The sequence below is a fragment of the Arachis hypogaea genome, chromosome 5 (genome assembly GCF_003086295.3).
Source record: "Arachis hypogaea cultivar Tifrunner chromosome 5, arahy.Tifrunner.gnm2.J5K5, whole genome shotgun sequence".
Classification (NCBI taxonomy): Eukaryota; Viridiplantae; Streptophyta; class Magnoliopsida; order Fabales; family Fabaceae; genus Arachis; species Arachis hypogaea.
This window is the reverse complement of record NC_092040.1, coordinates 33,701,326-33,722,689: the sequence shown is the minus strand read 5'-3', so window position 1 is coordinate 33,722,689 and position 21,364 is coordinate 33,701,326. Positions and strand designations below refer to the sequence as shown.

At 39.2% G+C, this 21,364-nt stretch overlaps 1 protein-coding gene across 1 annotated transcript; it reads left to right on the top strand.

Moving 5' to 3' along the window:
* Positions 1 to 411: 411 nt before the first annotated feature.
* Positions 412 to 17,207, top strand: LOC112803417 (uncharacterized). Its single transcript, XM_025846912.1, has 9 exons — positions 412 to 631; positions 1,023 to 1,074; positions 1,250 to 2,211; positions 15,636 to 15,889; positions 15,980 to 16,064; positions 16,245 to 16,418; positions 16,509 to 16,713; positions 16,796 to 16,962; positions 17,056 to 17,207. The coding sequence occupies exons 1-9, from the start codon at positions 412 to 414 to the stop codon at positions 17,205 to 17,207; spliced, it is 2,271 nt and encodes a 756-aa protein (XP_025702697.1).
* The last annotated feature ends 4,157 nt before the right edge of the window (positions 17,208 to 21,364 follow it).

The window sequence follows — 21,364 nt, the reverse complement described above, 5'->3', positions numbered from 1 at the left end:
AATTGACATTTTACATGAAAAAGATAATTTTAAAATGACTTCTAACATAGTTGGCAGAACCGGACCGACCCGGCCGGTCGGACCGGAAAACCGGCAAACCGGTGCCATAACCGGTCCGGGTGAGACATCTAACCGGACAAGGAATTGAACCGGCGAGACCCGTAGTGAACTGGCTGGGTTTGATCAAAACCGGTGAACCGGCGGGTTTCGTTTAACCCGGACCGGTTCTAAATTTATTTTTTTTCCGATGGAAAACGACGTCGTTTCTTTAAAAAAAAAGAAACAAAAGCAGCTTTGCTGCTGCGCCTACGTTTCATTTCATTTTCATCGCTGCTAACCCTAGCCTCCATCCCCATATCCCTTTCCTCTGTTTCCCACCATCACCATCACCATCACCATCACCATGGCACCATGATTCCCTCCCCTGCTACTCGCCTACTCTGCTTCAGCTTCAGGCTTTCAGCAACCTCGTCGCCCCGTTCAGCTTCAACCACGCGGCACTCACCTCACCACCGCATCCAGAGCAGTGCACCACTCACCAGGTCTCCCTCCAGGTCTCCCTCTTCTCTGCTCGACGCTCGTCGCTCCATCCCTCCAGGTCCAGGGTCCATCCGTGCAGCCGTGCAGGAAAGTATTTTTAATTTTTTAATTTTTTGAAGTTAATTGATTATTGTAGATTGATTAATGATTATGAAGAGCATGTTTGATAGTTTACATATGTTTGATTTTGAAGTTAATTTTTTGATAGTTTGATTTCTGTTTTGGTAGTTTGATTTCTGTTTTTTGATAGTTTTTTGATATGTTTGATAGTTTGATTTTTGTTTTGGTATGCGGGCAGATGAGAAAGTGTTTGATAGTTTACATATGCTTGAAGTTAATTTTTTAATTGGTGATTTCACATATGTTTGATTTCTGTTTGATTTTGGTATGCTGGTAGATGAGAACATGAACACTTTCACTGTTTCACATGTTTTTCTGTTTGATATCTCATGTTTCTTGATTTATTTTTTGTTTCTGTTCAGTACTTCAGTTTGTTGATTATTCATTGTTGGTTGCTGTTGGATGTTATTCTTAGTAGTTAATGGATTGTTGTTGTGTATTATTCTTGGAGATTAGTTTTTTAGTCCTGGACCCTGGTTGATTAGGAATTTAGGATGGCTTCATCAAATGCACCATCAGAAACACCAACACCAACTTTTCAGGAACAAGGATAAACTCCTGATCCAACAATTGAAACCCAAAAAAATAGTAACAGAGGAAAAACTGATCCTGCATGGGGCCATTGTAAACAAGTTTTGGATAAAGAAAAAACTGCTCTGGTATGTATTTATTGCGAGAAGCTTATTAGGGGTGGAGGAATTAACCGGGTTAAACATCATTTGGCTGGAAAAGGCGGAGATATTGAGGCATGTCGAAAGGTTCCAGCTGTGGTGAGACACCAATTCAATCAAAACATTGAAGATCTTCGAACAAAGAAAAGGAAAACTCAAGAAGAATATGCAGAAAGTTATGGTGCTTGTGATGACGTTGAAAGGGAATTTGATGAGATTGAACGTAATGAGATGCGACAACAACAAGCATCGAGAATTCCAGCACCTAGCTCTAGAAAGGGAGTTGGAAAACAACTCAAGGGATTACAATCCTTTTTTCCATCGGCAGCAACACCTGGAGCTCAACCAAGTATTAAAAGTGTTCTCCAAAGCAAAGAAATTGTAGAGAAGTGTGATATTGCTATTGCAAGATGGATGATGGATGCCTCTATGCCATTCAATGCGGTTAATTCAGCTTATTATCAGCCGATGATCGATGCTATTGCAAATATGGGTGCAGGGTATAAAGGGCCAAATTACCAAAGAGTTCATGGATATTTGTTGAGTAAATTGGTTGAAGATGTAAAGAAGATGATTGAAGGTTATCGTGTGATTTGGAAACAAACTGGATGTACTATCATGGCTGATGGATGGACTGATCGTTGTAGGCGTACTTTAATTAATTTCTTGGTTTATTGCCCTAAAGGAACTGTTTTCCTAAAGTCAGTTGATGCTTCTCATATCTCGAAAACTGCTGAGGCTTTGTTTAAGTTGCTTAGGGATGTTGTGTTATTTGTTGGTCCTGAGAATGTTGTACATGTAGTGACGGATAATGCTGCAAATTATGTTGCTGCTGGAAGGTTGTTGGAATCAGAGTTTCCTAGATTGTATTGGTCTCCTTGTAATACCCGGTCTAATCGAAATTAATTAAATAACAAGTTAAGTAGGAGCGAATATGGGTGGAAGATTTGGCAATTGGAATTTGATGATTTAAATATGATATTTGGATTCAGTGAATTTTTCCGAGTCGGAAAACATAGCTTTCTGCGAAAAAGCGCGCAGTAGAATTTTGATCGGCAGTACCGGCTGAGACCTGTCTGGTACTGCAGCTGAGAAAATTGATTATGAGTAAATAAGATTAAGAAATGAGGAATTATAATTAGGGGAGGTAGAAATATTTGAAGTGCGATTTAGAGCGCTAATCTTAAAGGTTTTGGTCCAAAATTGGGCCAACAAACAAAAATAAGTGAACCGGGCCTAAGTGGGCCCAAGACCCAACATATATAAACATTAGTTATGAGCATTTCAGCTCATTTTGCCCTAAAGAATGAGTGTTGGGCGCTGAATTGAGAAGAGAGAAGAGAAGAGAGAAAACCTAACTCTCTTTGATCTTCAAACCACCATAACTTGAGCTACGGAGCTCCGATTGACGAGCCGTTTGCGGCCACGCATCGCTCTTCTCATCCTCTACAATTCTATCAAAGTTTTGTGGTGAGTATTCCATTTATCTCTGTCCAGTTTTCGAAATTCCCCACTGTTACATGTTTTTGGGAAGTTAGTGTTGAAATCTTGTGATTTTGGGTGTTTAGGGATACTCCAACATGGATTCTAAGTGGGTTCTATCCCTACTTCATATGGGCTGAGGTAAGAAGTGCTCAAACCCTTGTGATTTATCATCTTTATGAGCCCTAGGTTGATGTATGAATGTGATATTGGTTATGTTAGTGCATTTGATGGTTTTGGTGCACAATTGGGAGATTGGTGTTGCTTGAGGAGCTTTGGTGAGGCTTAGGGCTAAGGTTGGTGGAGACTTCCAAAGAAGAGGCTCAATTGATTTGGCTACAAGAGGTACGGTTTAAGTTTCATTTAAGTACCGTGTGGTGTGATGAGAATTCCTAGGCTAGATGCCCCTAGGATTAAGTTTAGATTGTGTAAATGGTTGGTGCTAATATGCATAGTTGGTATGTAATGTGAATTAATGATTGGGTTGAGAATTGTGTGGCCTTGTATGCTTGGTGTATTGAAAATTTGATGTTTTGGGTAATGAGTATTGATTTGTGATTTATGCATTTAAATTGTGAAATTGGGCCGGAGGCCGTAAATTTTGGGCCGGAGGCCTAAAAGAGGTAAGGAAGGTAATTTGATGTGTGCATTGTATGATAACACAAGTGATTGGATGAATTTCAGATAATGAATATATGAATGATTGGGTTGGTTATTGAATATTGAGGTTTGAGGAGTTGAAGTGTGGAAATTGGTAATTTTGGGTGAAATTGTATAGATGAAGTATGTTGGATTTTGGTTGAGATATATTATGTAGTCATGTATGTGAGTATGATTATTGATGCCTTGATGGTATGATAATGCATGAGAGATGTGTATGTTGTGATATATGCTTGAGGAATGATTAAGGTTGATTTGGGGGTGAAACCACGTGATAGTGAGTATGATATTGATTATGTATAATGATGGTTGATTATAAATAGTATTGTTGGAAATTGGGATGAGGAAGGATGTATGACATGTTGATATGTTTGTAATTTAGCCATTTGTTTGAAATGGGTAAAAATGGTTGTATGGTGGTTTTGTGAATCGTGGTAAAGTATTAATGTATGAGTTGAGGAGGCTTGATGTTGATTTTGGTATATTTTGATTGATTTCAAAAAGGGTTGAAACTAGCATGTTTTGGTTGATTTTAAAAAGGGTTGAAAATGGCTTGTTTTGAAAACGGCACTTTGTGGTTTTGTATGAAAAACATGGTTTTTGGGCATACTTTGATGGGACATAACTTGGACTATGGATCTCCGTTTTGTGCCAAACTTGTTTAGAAATGAAATTGGATCCGGGAAGTCCATGCCGTTCGAAGAACGGGTGAAAAACGATTTAAAATGAGAAAGTTATGTCCGTTGGAAGATTAGGGGTTGAATCTGTGAATTCTGCAGCTTTTAACTTAGAAAATTTTTAGCAGAATGACCCTCCACGCGTAGACGCACTTGGCGCGTACGCGTCGTTTTTCAAGAAGGCACCATCCACGCGTGCACGTGGTGTGCGCGTGTGCGCCGATGTGCTGCACCCAATGCACAGCCATTTTCCCGAGAGTTGTGCCAGAGTTGTGCCAGTTTTGTGCCTGGGGCGCAAATGCACCAACGCGTACGCGTGGCTGACGCGTACGCGTCGTCTGGCTGTGTTTCAATCCACGCGTCCGCGTGTATGACGCATACGCGTCGATGAGCTTTGTGGCCATCCACGCGTGCGCGTAGAGTACGCGTACGCGTGGCCCTGTTTTCATCCCAAAGTTGATTTTTTGAGTTTTAAAAACTAAATCTCATACTTCTAAGCCTCCGATCTCACCCCTCACGTATTATATCATTATGATATGCCTATCAATGAGAAAAGAGTTAGGGGATGTGGTAACTTGCGAGTGAAGCAAGGGGAAAAGTTATGATCAATGATGATCAACGATGATTATACGAGATATGGAGGATGATGGTGGAAGTACCGTGTATGCCATGAGCCGAAGGGCTATATTTATTGATAAATGGCTGGTTCTTGATCGAACCATGAGCCGGATGGCTGAGTTATTGCCGGGGTACGGCAAAGCCATTATTGATTATGGCTGAGTATAAATGCATATATGATTAATGAATGAATGTGTTAAATGGATAATAATGGAAGATGTTGAAATGTGATGTGTAACCCCGGGTAGTAGGCAGTGGCGTTGTCCATTTGCTCCGGGTATGAGACGGAAAAGGATGTTTATGATAAATGAGTTTAATTACGGAGTTTTGAATGAATGTATTTGTGATACCTGGGTAGTAGTAAGGGTTGTGGTTCGTCCCACTTGCTCCAGGTTAATGTTTGAGATTTGATAACAATGAGGATTGATAATATGAATTGAGATTGAATGAATATATGTTTGAGATACCTGGGCAGTAGCAAGGGTTGTGGTTCGTCCCGCTTGCTCCGGGTTAATGCTTAAGATACCTGGGCAGTAGCAAGGGTTGTGGTTCGTCCCACTTGCTCCAGGTCAGAGATTGTGACGCCTGGGTAGTAGCGGCAGTAGTGGTGAATCCACTCGCTACAGGTTGAGCTTTTAAACACCCGCTTGGGTAGTAGCCGCAGTAGTGGTTGTTCTACTGGCTCTGGGTTGAGCGGGTAGTAGCAAGGGGATTGTAGCTCAAACCTACTTGGTCCGCATGGGGTGTTTCTGTCCAATGGTTAGCTACCAGGACATGTCAGGTTGGCTATATAACCGACAGATGATATCATCAGCCATAGGGCAGGCATACATCATTTGCATATGTTTGAATTTGTTTGGGTTTGCCTATTTGTTTTGGATTTCTACATCATATATGCTATGTTACCTGATTATATGCTACTTGTTCTACTTGTACCTTATTTGTGTATTAATTGTCTGTATTGCTTGTGTTTGTACAACTGAGAGATCCCTCATGTTGGTGTCGGTGGATGTTGAGGGCTGTTCTTGATGAGATGAATTGATAATGCGATTGCATGATGATCATGATTTTTGAATGAGATAATTTGAGCCCCCTGGGTAGACGCAGTGATGTGATTTCACTAGCTCCAGCGAGGGTATGATGTATTGATATAGAGTTGCTGAGGCAGAACAACTGGTGATGGTTTTGCTTATGATTCTGAGTCTGATTCGTGGAAGAATCAGCGAGTTGGGAAACATGTGTAACATGAACTAGATTTAGTATCCCCTTACGACAGATGCCTATTTATGGATTAGTGAGGATCTAGGCTGGATACTTGATGAAAAGGAGTTTAGGATGCTTAGTGAGTTTTTATTGCAGTGCATTGTATTTATTTGGCACTTTTACCGTACTGGGAACCCATGGGCCCGGGGTTCTCATTCCGTATATATCTCTTGTTTTTCAGATACAGGTCCAGGTGCTCAAAAGTGAGCTGTGGTTCGTTTGAGAGACGGCGAAGATCTTTATTTTCTCTACTTTGTGCTTTGCTTAGAATCTCTCCATCCTTGTTTTGAAAAGATTATATTATGTATTGAACTCTTTTGAACTTGCCTATAGAGGCTCTTGTGTTTCCTTTGGGAGAGATTAGGATATACTGTTGTCAACTACTTCCATACTGTACCCTAGCCGGCCTAAACTTCGCGGGTCGCGACTAGTGGCTATTTACTTATGTTATATATATCTATCAGTTACCTATCTCTTAATCTCCTTTATGCCTCGTCCGTATATCGCTTTCGGCTTCACGTTTTATCTTTTCGATGTCGAAACGTGAGTGATACGTCTTCGCAATTTTATTTCTACTCTTTTCAGGCTTCTCGATTAATACTCCTTTTGAAATTACCTATATTTATATATTAAAAATCCACCTGAGAGCCGTACCACCGTAATATCATTGACTTATGACTCGCGCATAAGGATTTGAATATTAGGGTGTTACATTATGGTATCAGAGCAGTTCGTCCTCCTGAGCCTGAGGGATGGAACTGCTTATGCTTCAATGCATACTCTGAGTTTGTGCCTGTGCTAGTTAGGGTATCTAACCGATACATCTGGCATGAAGTCCACGAGTGTACCTTTGGTACTTTGAAGCACTATACTTCTGATATTGAGACTGATCAACTTGATATCGATTGTTTGGTGTGTATAGGAACCAGATGGCGCCTCGTGGACCCGGTCGGGGACGTGAGAGAGATCGTACTAGTACACAGGAATCGGAAATCAACCCGAATAACCCGGTAAACCTTATGGCGGCGTTAGAGAATATGGCTGCTGCTATGCAGGCCACTGCGGAGGCCCTTGGGCAACAGATAAACAATAATGGCAATGGCGGAAGGGAAGCTCAGGGCCCGATGACACTAGCAACTTTCTTAAAGGTTAACCCACCTAAGTTCAAGGGAACCACCAATCCGACTGAGGCCGATACCTGGTTTCAGGCTATGGAGCGAGCGTTGCAAGCGCAATTAGTACCCGAGGAGCAATGTGTTGAATTTGCTACCTATCTGCTCACGGGGGAAGCATCGCATTGGTGGCAAGGGGCTCGACGTCTCCTACAACAGGGGAATGGTCTTATCACTTGGGATGCCTTCCAGGTGGAATTCTATAAGAAGTACTTTCCAAATTCTGCCAGGACAGCCAAGGAATTGGAGTTACTACAGTTGAAGCAAGGTGCTATGTCTGTATCTGAGTATACAGACAAATTTGAGGAGCTATTCAGGTTTTCCCGCATGTGTCAGGGAGCTCCGGGAGACTTCGAGGAATGGAAATGCATTAAGTATGAAGGAGGGCTCTGGAGCGACATCTTGAGTTCAGTAGCACCAATGGAGATCCGAACTTTTTCAGAGTTGGTGAATAAGAGCAGAATTGCTGAAGGGTGTGTGAAGAGGATGGTTGCAGAGAAAGGAAGTCATAGAGAGCACAACTAAGGATTTGCACCAAGGGGTCGAGAGTTTAAGGAGAGAGGATACATACAACACTTTCCTCAAGGACGGAATAACTTTGCAACGAGTGAGGAGTCCCAAAGAAATGGTAAGGGAAAGCGAACAGCGACTTCTTCTGATGTTTTGAGCTGTCAAAAATGTGGAAGTCATCACCCAAATAGGCCGTGTTGATTGGAGTTAGGTGTATGTTACAAGTGCGGGTTACCAGGGCATGTATCAAGAAATTGCCAACAAGGAGAGAGTCAGGATGCGGGCCGATTGCGACAGTAAGATTGAGGTAATTATTATCATCAAGCTTAAAGTACAGTGCGTGATTTTATAATACCGCCTATATAGTAAAACTGGGAATGTCAAGCTTAATATTAGACTGAGAAGCAAACCGGATGGTCCGAGTAAGGATTTGCCTTAATACAAATGGATAAATGCCTGTGATGTAAATGATTTTTTGTTGAGAATGATGTGTTGTGTTTGTTATATAGTTGGTTAATTTCTGGATTTTTGGTGAAACGGATTGAACCCGTGACTTTTAGTTCCTTTGATTTAAATAGATAAGGAATGGTCCTAAATGATGGATTTGGAAACGTTGATTTGAAATGCCAGTCATGCTAAGTTGTGGTTGGGTACTTGAGGAAATAAGTGATGGAGCTAATACTTGATGAGAAATCAAAGTGGCATAGCGGAAGCTTGCTAAAAGCGTTAGCATAGTATGATAATAATAAGGAAAAGTGGGGTATGATTAGAAATGCTTTATGCTTTGAGTACTTAAAAGTTTAGTGAGCTTATACAGATACTGATTCTCGATAATTGGAATTAATTGCGGCTGTGAGCCTTAATGGTTCTGAAATGGATGAGGAAATTATCATTGATGCATAGTCGGATTTAGATGATGATTGAGTGCAAGTTGTCGTGTTCGAGAGATGAGTGCTATGATGTTTGGTCATGGTGACCTTGGATTTAGATCAAGATTTGTAATTATCGGTTTCAGAGGAATCGTTTGGAAACCTTTAAATTGCAATACTGATGCGGTACTGAGATTGGTTTGAGGGAACCCGTGACGGGTGGTAAACTCCAATTTTTGGGGAGGTGCTGTTGAATTTTTTTTTTCAAGAATTTGAAGGAGTGTTGGTTATATTTTTGAAAATGATTTTTGATCTGAGTAACTTCAACAAAAGAGATGTGTCTCGAAAGCTTTTATAGATTAGTAAAGGAAAGCGGATTCTTAAGAGTTTGTCAGCTTGTTAGTCCAAACTCATTGAATTCTAAAAACAAAGAAAGCTTTGATTGATTATAGTGATGTGGGATGATGGCTATGATTAACGATGATGGCAATATTATTGATGACATGATCTGAGATTTAATAGGGTGTGAGTTGATGAGACGGTAAAAGTAAGGAACGAGGCTATTGGTCAGCATTGAACGAACGACCGAGGCCCTCAGGAATAGAGAAATCAGAGCGCGGCAACGGAAGCGCACAGAGTAAAAAGACATTGGAACTGTTATGCATTTGATATAAAGGAAGACTATGCTCGCGTACTCATAGTGATAGATGGAATTTTCAAGGGCGAAAATTTCTGTTAGGAGGGTAGAATGTAATACCCGGTCTAACTGAAATTAATTAAATAACAAGTTAAGTAGGAGCGAATATGGGTGGAAGATTTGGCAATTGGAATTTGATGATTTAAATATGATATTTGGATTCAGTGAATTTTTCCGAGTCGGAAAACATAGCTTTCTGCGTAAAAGCGCGCAGTGGAATTTTGATCGGTAGTACCAGCTGAGACCTGTCTGGTACTGCAGCTGAGAAAATTGATTATGAGTAAATGAGATTAAGAAATGAGGAATTATAATTAGGGGAGGTAGAAATATTTGAAGTGCGATTTAGAGCGCTAATCTTAAAGGTTTTGGTCCAAAATTGGGCCAACAAACAAAAATAAGTGAACTGGGCCTAAGTGGGCCCAAGACCCAACATATATAAACATTAGTTATGAGCATTTCAGCTCATTTTGCCCTAAAGAATGAGTGTTGGGCGCTGAATTGAGAAGAGAGAAGAGAAGAGAGAAAACCTAACTCTCTTTGATCTTCAAACCGCCATAACTTGAGCTACGGAGCTCCGATTGACGAGCCGTTTGCAGCCACGCGTCACTCTTCTCATCCTCTACAATTCTATCAAAGTTTTGTGGTGAGTATTCCATTTATCTCTGCCCAGTTTTCGAAATTCCCCACTGTTACACGTTTTTGGGAAGTTAGTGTTGAAATCTTGTGATTTTGGGTGTTTAGGGATACTCCAACATGGATTCTAAGTGGATTCTATCCCTACTTCATATGGGCTGAGGTAAGAAGTGCTCAAACCCTTGTGATTTATCATCTTTATGAGCCCTAGGTTGATGTATGAATGTGATACTGGTTATGTTAGTGCATTTGATGGTTTTGGTGCACAATTGGGAGATTGGTGTTGCTTGAGGAGCTTTGGTGAGGCTTAGGGCTAAGGTTGGTGGAGACTTCCAAAGAAGAGGCTCAATTAATTTGGCTACAAGAGGTACGGTTTAAGTTTCATTTAAGTACCGTGTGGTGTGATGAGAATTCCTAGGCTAGATGCCCCTAGGATTAAGTTTGGATTGTGTAAATGGTTGGTGCTAATATGCATAGTTGGTATGTAATGTGAATTAATGATTGGGTTGAGAATTGTGTGGCCTTGTATGCTTGGTGTATTGAAAATTTGATGTTTTGGGTAATGAGTATTGATTTGTGATTTATGCATTTAAATTGTGAAATTGGGCCGGAGGCCGTAAATTTTGGGCCGGAGGCCTAAAAGAGGTAAGGAAGGTAAGTTGATGTGTGCATTGTATGATAACACAAGTGATTGGATGAATTTCGGATAATGAATATATGAATGATTGGGTTGGTTATTGAATATTGAGGTTTGAGGAGTTGAAGTGTGGAAATTGGTAATTTTGGGTGAAATTGTATAGATGAAGTATGTTGGATTTTGGTTGAGATATATTATGTGGTCATGTATGTGAGTATGATTATTGATGCCTTGATGGTATGATAATGCATGAGAGATGTGTATGTTGTGATATATGCTTGAGGAATGATTAAGGTTGATTTGGGGGTGAAACCACGTGATAGTGAGTATGATATTGATTATGTATAATGATGGTTGATTAGAAATAGTATTGTTGGAAATTGGGATGAGGAAGGATGTATGACATGTTGATATGTTTGTAATTTAGCCATTTGTTTGAAATGGGTAAAAATGGTTGTATGGTGGTTTTGTGAATCGTGGTAAAGTATTAATGTATGAGTTGAGGAGGCTTGATGTTGATTTTGGTATATTTTGATTGATTTCAAAAAGGGTTGAAACTAGCATATTTTGGTTGATTTTAAAAAGGGTTGAAAATGGCTTGTTTTGAAAACGGCACTTTGTGGTTTTGTATGAAAAACATGGTTTTTGGGCATACTTTGATGGGACATAACTTGGACTCTGGATCTTCGTTTTGTGCCAAACTTGTTTAGAAATGAAATTAGATCCGGGAAGTCCATGGCGTTCGAAGAACGGGTGAAAAAAGATTTAAAATGAGAAAGTTATGTCCGTTGGAAGATTGGGGGTTGAATCTGTGAATTCTGCAGCTTTTAACTTAGAAAATTTTTAGCAGAATGACCCTCCACGCGTAGACGCACTTGGTGCGTACGCGTCGTTTTTCAAGAAGGCACCATCCACGCGTGCGCGTGGTGTGCGCGTATGCGCCGATGTGCTGCACCCAATGCCCAGCCATTTTCCCGAGAGTTGTGCCAGAGTTGTGCCAGTTTTGTGCCTGGGGCGCAAATGCACCCACGCGTACGCGTGGCTGACGCGTACGCGTCGTCTGGGTGTGTTTCAATCCGCGCGTCCGCGTGTATGATGCATACGCGTCGATGAGCTTTGTGGCCATCCACGCGTGCGCGTAGAGTACGCGTACGCGTGGCCCTGTTTTCATCCGAAAGTTGATTTTTTTAGTTTTAAAAACTAAATCTCATACTTCTAAGCCTCCGATCTCACCCCTCACGTATTATATCATTATGATATGCCTATCAATGAGAAAAGAGTTAGGGGATGTGGTAACTTGCGAGTGAAGCAAGGGGAAAAGTTATGATCAATGATGATCAACGATGATTATACGAGATATGGAGGATGATGGTGGAAGTACCGTGTATGCCATGAGCCGAAGGACTATATTTATTAATAAATGGCTGGTTCTTAATCGAACCATGAGCCGGATGGCTGAGTTATTGCCGGGGTACGGCAAAGCCATTATTGATTATGGCTGAGTATAAATGCATATATGATTAATGAATGAATGTGTTAAATGGATAATAATGGAAGATGTTGAAATGTGATGTGTAACCCCGGGTAGTAGGCAGTGGCGTTGTCCATTTGCTCCGGGTATGAGACGGAAAAGGATGTTTATGATAAATGAGTTTAATTATGGAGTTTTGAATGAATGTATTTGTGATACCTGGGTAGTAGTAAGGGTTGTGGTTCGTCCCACTTGCTCCAGGTTAATGTTTGAGATTTGATAACAATGAGGATTGATAATTGATGAGCGGATAATTTATACGCTTTTTGGCATTGTTTTCATATAGTTTTTAGTAAGTTTAAGCTACTTTTAGGGATGTTTTCATTAGTTTTTATGTTAAATTCACATTTCTGGACTTTACTATGAGTTTGTGTGTTTTTCTGTGATTTCAGGTAAATTCTGACTGAAATTGAGGGATTTGAGCAAAACTCTGAAGAAGGCTGACAAAAGGACTGCTGATGCTGTTGGAATCTGACCTCCCTGCACTCGAAATGGATTTTCTGGAGCTACAGAACTCCAATTGGCGCGCTCTCAACGGCGTTGGAAAGTAGACATCCAGGGCTTTCCAGCAATATATAATAGTCCATACTTTATTCGAAGAATGACGACGTAACTTGGCGTTGAACGCCAAGTACACGCTGCTGTCTGGAGTTAAACGCCAGAAAAACGTCATGATCCGGAGTCAAACGCCCAAAACACGTCATAACCTGAAGTTTGACGCCAAGAAATGCCTCCACACGTGAATTCATCAAGCTCAGCCCAAGCACACACCAAGTGGGCCCCGGAAGTGGATTTATGCATCAATTACTTACTCATGTAAACCCTAATAGCTAGTCTAGTATATATAGGACATTTATCTATTGTATTAGACATCCTGGATTGTATTTTGATCCTGTGATCACGTTAGAGAGGGCTGGCCATTCGGCCATGCCTGAACTCTTTGCTTATGTATTTTCAACGATGGAGTTTCTGCACACCATAGATTAAGGGTGTGGAGCTCTGCTGTACCTCAAGTATTAATGAAATTCTATCTTCTTTTATTCAAATCTCTTTTATTCTTATTCCAAGATATTCATTCGTACCCAAGAATATGATGAATGTTATGAGTCAAATTACCCTCATTATCATTCTCACTTATGAATGCGCGTGATTGACAACCATGTCCGTTCTACATGCAACAGAGCTTGAATGCGTATCTCTTAGATTCCCCAACAGAATCTTCGTGGTATAAGTTAGATAGTTGGCGGCATTCATCTGGATCCGAAAAGTCCAACCTTGTCTGTGGTGTTCCGAGTAGGATCCTGGGAGTCCGGAAAGTCCAACCTTGTCTGTGGTGTTCCGAGTAGGATTCCGATCATGAGTGACCGTGACGTGCTTCAAACTTTAACCTGCTGGGCGTTGGTGACAGACGCAAAAGAGGGATTCTATTCCAGTAGGAGCGGGAACCAACCGGTGATTAGCCGTACTGTGACAGAGTGCGTTAGCATAGTTTTCACTGCGAGGATGGGATGTAGCCATCAGCCATGGGTGATGCCTCCAGACTGGTTAGCTGTGCGAGTGACAGCCGCACAGGTTATTTCCCCGTGAGGAATGAAAGTAGCCACAGTTGATGGTAAACCCCTATACAAAGCTTGCCATGGAAAGGAGTAAGAAGGATTGAGTAGAAGGAGTAGGAGAGCAGGCGTCCAAGAGCTCTACAGCATCTCCATCCGCTTATCTGAAATCCCACCAATGAATCTGCATAAGTGTTCTATCCTCTTTATTATATTCTATTTTATTATTTCTATTTTCGAAAACCCATAAACTATTTTAATCTGCCTAACTGAGATTTGCAAGGTGACCATAGCTTGCTTCATACCAACAATCTCTGTGGATTCGACCCTTACTCACGTAAGGTTATTACTTGGACGACCCAGTACACTTGCTGGTTAGTTGAACGAGATTGTGAAGAAAATAAACAATGCCCTCAGAGTATACATCCTTTATAAATACATAACAAGTGATCACAATTTCGTCCACCAATAATATGAATTGAGATTGAATGAATATATGTTTGAGATACCTGGGCAGTAGCAAGGGTTGTGGTTCATCCCGCTTGCTCCGGGTTAATGCTTAAGATACCTGGGCAGTAGCAAGGGTTGTGGTTCGTCCCACTTGCTCCAAGTCAGAGATTGTGACGCCTGGGTAGTAGCGGCAGTAGTGGTGAATGCACTCACTCCAGGTTGAGCTTTTAAACACCCGCCTGGGTAGTAGCCGCAGTAGTGGTTGTTCTACTGGCTCTGGGTTGAGCGGGTAGTAGCAAGGGGGTTGTAGCTCAAACTTACTTGCTCCGCAAGGGGTGTTTCTGTCCAATGGTTAGCTACCAGGACATGTCAGGTTGGCTATATAACTGACAGATGATATCATCAGCCATAGGGCAAGCATACATCATTTGCATATGTTTGAATTTGTTTGGGTTTGCCTATTTGTTTTGGATTTCTACATCATATATGCTATGTTACCTGATTATATGCTACTTGTACCTTATTTGTGTATTAATTGTCTGTATTGCTTGTGTTTGTACAACTGAGAGATCCCTCATGTTAGTGTTGGTGGATGTTGAGGGCTGTTCTTGATGAGATGAATTGATAATGCGATTGCATGATGATGATGATTTTTGAATGAGATAATTTGAGCCCCCTGGGTAGACGCAGTGATGTGATTTCACTAGCTCCAGGCGAGGGTATGATGTATTGATATAGAGTTGCTGAGGCAGAACAACTGGTGATGGTTTTGCTTATGATTCTGAGTCTGATTCGTGGAAGAATCAGCGAGTTGGGAAACATATGTAACATGAACTAGATTTAGTATCCCCTTACGACAGATGCCTATTTATGGATTAGTGAGGATCTTAGGCTGGATACTTGGTGAAAAGGAGTTTAGGATGCTTAGTGAGTTTTTATTACAGTGCATTGTATTTATTTGGCACTGTTACCGTACTGGGAACCCATGGGCCCGGGGTTCTCATTCCGTATATATCTCTTGTTTTTCAGATACAGGTCCAGGTGCTCAAAAGTGAGTTGTGGTTCGTCTGAGAGACGGCGAAGATCTTTATTTTCTCTACTTTGTGCTTTGCTTAGAATCTCTCCATCCTTGTTTTGAAAAGATTATATTATGTATTGAACTCTTTTGAACTTGCCTATAGAGGCTCTTGTGTTTCCTTTGGGAGAGATTAGGATATACTGTTGTCAACTACTTCCATACTGTACCCTAGCCGGCCTAAACTTCGCGGGTCGCGACTAGTGGCTATTTACTTATGTTATATATATCTATCAGTTACCTATCTCTTAATCTCCTTTATGCCTCGTCCGTATATCGCTTTCGGCTTCACGTTTTATCTTTTCGATGTCGAAACGTGAGTGATACGTCTTCGCGATTTTATTTCTACTCTTTTCAGGCTTCTCGATTAATACTCCTTTCGAAATTACCTATATTTATATATTAAAAATCCACCTGAGAGTCGTACTACCGTAATATCATTGACTTATGACTCGAGCATAAGGATTTGAATATTAGGGTGTTACACTCCTTGTGCGGCACATTGTATTAATCTGATGTTGCAGGATATTGGGAAGTTAGTGGAAGTGACTGAAACTGTGTCACAAGCTTCAATGATTACGAAGTATGTCTATAATCACTGCCATCCTTTGTACTTGATGAGGCAGTTCACAGGCGGCCGAGAAATACTTCATCCAGCTCCAACTCAATTCGCCACTAATTTCATTGCTTTGCAAAGTATTTTGGCTCAAAAGGATGCATTGAAAGCTATGGTGACATCTAGAGAATGGACAAGTTCAGCTTACTCTAAAGAAGCCAAAGCAAAAAAGTTTGTGGATCAAGTCTTAGATTCTAAATTTTAGAATCAATGCACTGATATTGTTAAGCTTACAGAGCCACTTGTTCATGTATTGCGTATTGTGGATGGTGAAGATAGAGCTGCAATGGGTTTCCTTTATCAAGCTATGAATAAGGCTAGGGAAGACATGGTAAAGAGGTTTCAAAAAAGAAAGAGGGTTGTTGAACCTTATTTGAAGATTTTAGATTCACGTTGGGATTGACAACTTAAAATAAACCTTCATGCTGCTGGTTATTGGTTAAATCCAGCTTTTCGATTTAATTCTGCAGAATTTGACAAGCACAAAAAAATAATTTCTGGCCTACTAGATGTGATTGAGAGATATGCTTACGGTGATGCTGATTTGAATACTAAATTAACAAGTGAGAAGAGAATCTTTAAGAATGCTGAAGGAGACTTTGGGAGAATGTCTGCAATACGTGAGCGAAGCACAGTGATGCCTGGTAAATTTTGTATTAAAATTAGTTTTTTATGATTGTGATATGTTTAAGATTTGATCTTTATGATTGTGATTATTTTCTTTTTATGTTAAGATCAATGGTGGGAATCTTATGGATGTGGAGCACCAAACCTGCAAAAGTTAGCTATTCATGTTTTGAGTCAAACTTGTAGTTCTTCAGGTTGTGAGCGTAACTGGAGCATTTTCGAACACATTCACTCAAAGAAAAGGAATCGGTCAGAGCATCAAAAGCTTAATGATCTTGTTTATGTTCATTACAACTTAAGGCTACAACAAAGGTACTTTTTATTATTCTTTCTTGAAGGCATTATTTAAAATTTTTAGTCATAATAAGAATAATCAAGTTAATTGATAACATAGGAACCGAATGAGAAAGCAAAGTTATGATCCAATTTGTCTTGACGCATTTGAGGATCATTCAGAATGGATAATGGAAGATTCACCACCATTTTTAACTCTTGAAGAAGTTGATGCTTTGCGGAATGATCTTGCAAATATGTCTCTTCAATCAGCTTTAGATGATTTGGGTATGTTGTTGTTAGGGATGATTTTGTAATGCTTTAACCAAATGTTTTGCCTTACTATTGATTATGATTTGTGAAACATTATTGAAATGCTAGATGAATTGAATCTGGAAGATGATCGAGATGATGGTGAAGCTAATAATACTCCTGTGAAAAATGCAAATCAGAATGAAACCAATCAAGATGTAGCTCCAGATTTGTCAGATGAAGAAAGATATCCAGACTTTGAAGTTACTCCTTGGATATAATCCATGAGTTGTTATTTTCATTGTGTTAAATTGATGAGTTGTTCATGTAATAGACTAATAGTACTAAATTTTATGTTTATTTCCGTATTACTACTTATTTTTAGGATTTGAGACTTAATGTTTATTAAAATGTTATTGGAGATATGTTTTTTAACTGTTAATTTTCTTAGTTTTTAGCTATTTTATACATTTTACTTATGTGAGACCGGGTTAACCGGTTCAACCAGTAACCCACCGATTGAACCAGTAACCTAATGACTCAATAGTCTGACCGGTTCGATTACCGGTTCGGTTCTAACAACATTGATTCTAATATTAAAGATGATATTAATAAAAAAATGTTAGAGACAATTTTAATTTTAATTCAAGATATTAAAAACGAAAAAAGTATTTAATCTTTTAATTTATTAAAAAAACTTGTACGATGTCATGAATTTATATTTTTATATTAATTAATGAAATTGCAGCTTAACATGCATTGTGTCTCCAGCATCGAAGAAAGCGTTAGTAATAATAATATCCATGTATTATGTAATCTGGTGAGAGTAAATTAGAAAATGAAATTAGGAGTAGTGGAGTTTCAAGTTTGAGAAGAGGGTTGGGGTCTGTACCACTATACCCCTTCCCCCATTTGATAAATAGTTGCTTTCAACATGAAATTGATGGGGCCGGTGGAATTAATCAATTAATTATAGTTTTGATACCAAATGCCATAGTTTTGATACCAAATGCCAAATAAGGAGGATCCCAAATTTAATAATCCAAATCTAATGTAAATGCGTACCTACAACTCACTTTAAGTGCTTTCATCTTCGTAAGTTTAGAAATATATTACTTTTACTTTCTATATAATAATAATAATGATAATAATAAACAAATAAGTGAACATTTTTTCTTAAAAAAATGTATTAGATTTTAAGATTTGTAAAAGGTAATGTAAGCATTATTTTTGTTTAAGCTTAATCAATATATATTTGATTTCTTTTGTTTTTTGACTTTTTTTCTTCTTATTCTCACGTGTCCAAATAAAAGGGAGACATAAACAAACGATCTCCACATGGTTCTAGTGCACACGTGCGTAGTTACTCTTACCTTCTTAAGTTCTTATCACATTTGACGGCTCAAATTAATCAGCATTATTTAAATTAGCTAAGGAACATATATAATTTTTTTTTCTTTTTTCTTTACTGAGGTTCTAGTTGTATAAAATTAATTTGTCTGGACATTTAAAAATGAGAACACTTACAGAAGAAAAAGATGAGGCCGTTTAGGTTTTGTCACGTGAGAGTACATCCTCCTTCAATTTGTTTTGTTAGGATTTTTTTTAAATAGAATACTTGAATCGTTTAGGTCAATATTTGATTTTGTCAATTTCTTTTTTTAATCTTTTCTTTATTCCCTTCTTTATTCCTTTCCTTTAATTCGTCATGAGAGCTCTTTTATGAAATTGTCGCAGTTTGAGAAGATCCCTAACAGTTCATAACCTTAAAGAGATGTGTCAATCCCACTCTCCCGAGATCGTATTTCTATGTAAAACAAAAAACCAATTTCGTCTGGTAAAAAGTAAGTTAAGATCTTGTCATTTTATGGATTGGCGAATTGTTAGTTCGACGAGTACAGTTGGTGGATTGACTTTAGCATAGAAGGAGGGCACAACGGTTGAGATTCTTGCTGAAAAAGAGTTTTTCATAACTGACAAGGTAACTGATCATGTTTTGAATTGTTCTTGGGGCTGATTGGGGTACATTTAAATAGTTTGGATGGAATTCGGTCTACCCAATACACAGAACTTTCTTCTTTTGTACAAAGTTTCTTTGGAAAAGTTATAATTACGGGTGATTTTAATGATATAGTGAGTTTCGATGAGAAGGAATGAGGGGAATTAAAATCAGCTTCATCTATTTTTGAATTTGTGAATTCTATTGATGGTGGTGAACTGAAGAACTTGGGTATGATTGGGAGAAGGTTCACCTGGACTAATAGGCGACGAGGGTAGGACCAAATCAGGGAGCGTCTTGACCGTGCACTTGCAAACGATGAGTGGATGGATTATTTTCCATCAGCCTCGCTATCTCGACTCGCAGAAAATGGTTCAGATCATGCGCCTATCCTCCTTGATACAAATCCGGCCATAGAAAAATCTAATCGGAGGTTTAAGTTTAAGGAGAGGTGGTGTGCTTTAGAAGAAATTCGGGTAATTATCACTGAAGCTTGGAAGGAATGGGTGGATGGCTCAGCAATGTTTGTTTTGGGTCAAAAATTGAAGCATTGTAGGCACCGCATTGTTCAATGACAGCAGTAGAACAAATCTAATTCGAAGAAGGATATTGGTGAACTCACATCTCAACTTGAAATTCTCAGAGAAGAGGATATTACAGGGGGAGAACAGGTTGAAACCTTGAAAAATAAACTTGAGGATGCTTACTTTAGAGAAGAAAGCTATTGGAGGGAGAAATCTCGTGTAAAGTGGCTAAAAGAAGGAGACAAAAATACAAGTTTATTTCACCAATCATTCCAATCCAGAATTCGGAGAAATAAAATTTGAAAACTGGAAAAGAATGATGGTACGTATGCTACACCCATAAGGAAATTGCACAAGTAGCTGAAACATACTTCAAGGATATATTCACATTGATTAACCAAGCTAATCCGACACACACATTCGAAGATTTTGAAACCAAAGTTTCAGCAACCATGAACAAAAAATTAACTAGACCGGTCAATTTTGATGAGGTAAAACATGCGGTCATTAGTGTTCACTCCCAGAGCATTGATAAACCACTATTTTATGGTTTATATTGTGTTTAATTGAGTGGTTTTTATCAAATTCTTGCCCACTTCTTCATATGATTTGCATGAATTTATAATTCCTTCCCAAAACTATTCCACGATTGAAAACTTGCTTCCTAGAGATCTTTTTATTGTGTATTTTAATTCTCCTTTATACCATTCGATGCCGTGATCCGTGTGTTAAGTGTTTCAAGCTTCATAGTGTAGGAATGACTTAGAGAATAGAGAGGAAGCTTGCAAAAAGGGAAGGAGCACAAGAAATACAGAAGACAATCAGCAGACAGCGACGCGCACGCATGGCTGACACGTGCGCGCGAATTGGACAAAATCACAGCGACGCGTACGCGTGGATTGGAGTTCGCGCAAACGACGCGAGCGCGTGCTTGACACGCACGCGTGGAGAGAAAAATCGCTGAATGACGCGTACGCATGACCGACGCGTATGCGTGACATGCGCGATCTGTAGAAATTATAGAATACACTGGAGACAGTTTTGGGCCGCGTTTTGACCCAGATTTTGGCCCATAAACACAGATTAAAGTCAGGGAATATGCAGAGACATCAGAGAACATACATTCATAATATACACAATTTTAGGATTAGATGTAGTTTTTAGAGAGAGAGGTTCTCTCCTCTCTCTTAGGATTAGGATTAGGATTTCTATTAGGATTAGGATTTAGGATTTCTATTATGTTCATACCACTTTTCTTCATCACAGGTTCAATGTTCCTTTTTATTTTCCCAATTTGACTTATGAACTTTTTCATGTTGGATTTGATTTCTTTTATTAATATTTGAGGTATTTCAGACATATGACTTTTATTTGGTTTCTTATATTCTTGGTTTTAGTTGATTAATTGGTGACTCTTGAGTTTTCAAACTCATCGTGATTGATAATTATTGTCTTTGTTGATTGATTTAGATTCCTATAACTCTAGTCTTTTCTCAGGAGTTGACTAAGACTTTAGGTGTTAAATTGATTTGTCCACTTGACTTACCTTCATAGTTAGAGGTTGACTTAGTGGGAGCAAAAATATAATTCTCATCACCATTGATAAGGATAACTAGGATAGGACTTACAGTTTTCATACTTTGCCAAGAGTTTTTCTTTGTTAATTGATTTAATTCCCTGCAATCTGTTTCTCTTGTTCAAAACCCAAAAATACTATTTTCCATAACCAATAATAAATCATACTTCCCTGCAATTCCTTGAGAAGACGACCCGATGTTTGAATACTTCGGTTTATAAATTTTATTGGGTTTGTTACTTGTGACAACCAAACGTTTGTACGAAAGGATTTTCTATTGGTTTAGAAGCTATACTTACAACACGATTATATTTGTGAATTTCTTTACCGACAGGAAAT

What these genes read in the sequence shown, in the direction of transcription:
- LOC112803417 (XM_025846912.1), top strand. Translation starts at nt 412, where the DNA reads ATGATTCCCTCCCCTGCTACTCGCCTACTCTGCTTCAGCTTCAGGCTT. An exon ending in GCTGTTGGATGTTATTCTTA is followed by an intron (nt 1,075 to 1,249) that starts GTAGTTAATGGA and finishes CCAAAAAAATAG; the next exon opens with TAACAGAGGAAAAACTGATC. An exon ending in AACTTAAGGCTACAACAAAG is followed by an intron (nt 16,714 to 16,795) that starts GTACTTTTTATT and finishes TTGATAACATAG; the next exon opens with GAACCGAATGAGAAAGCAAA.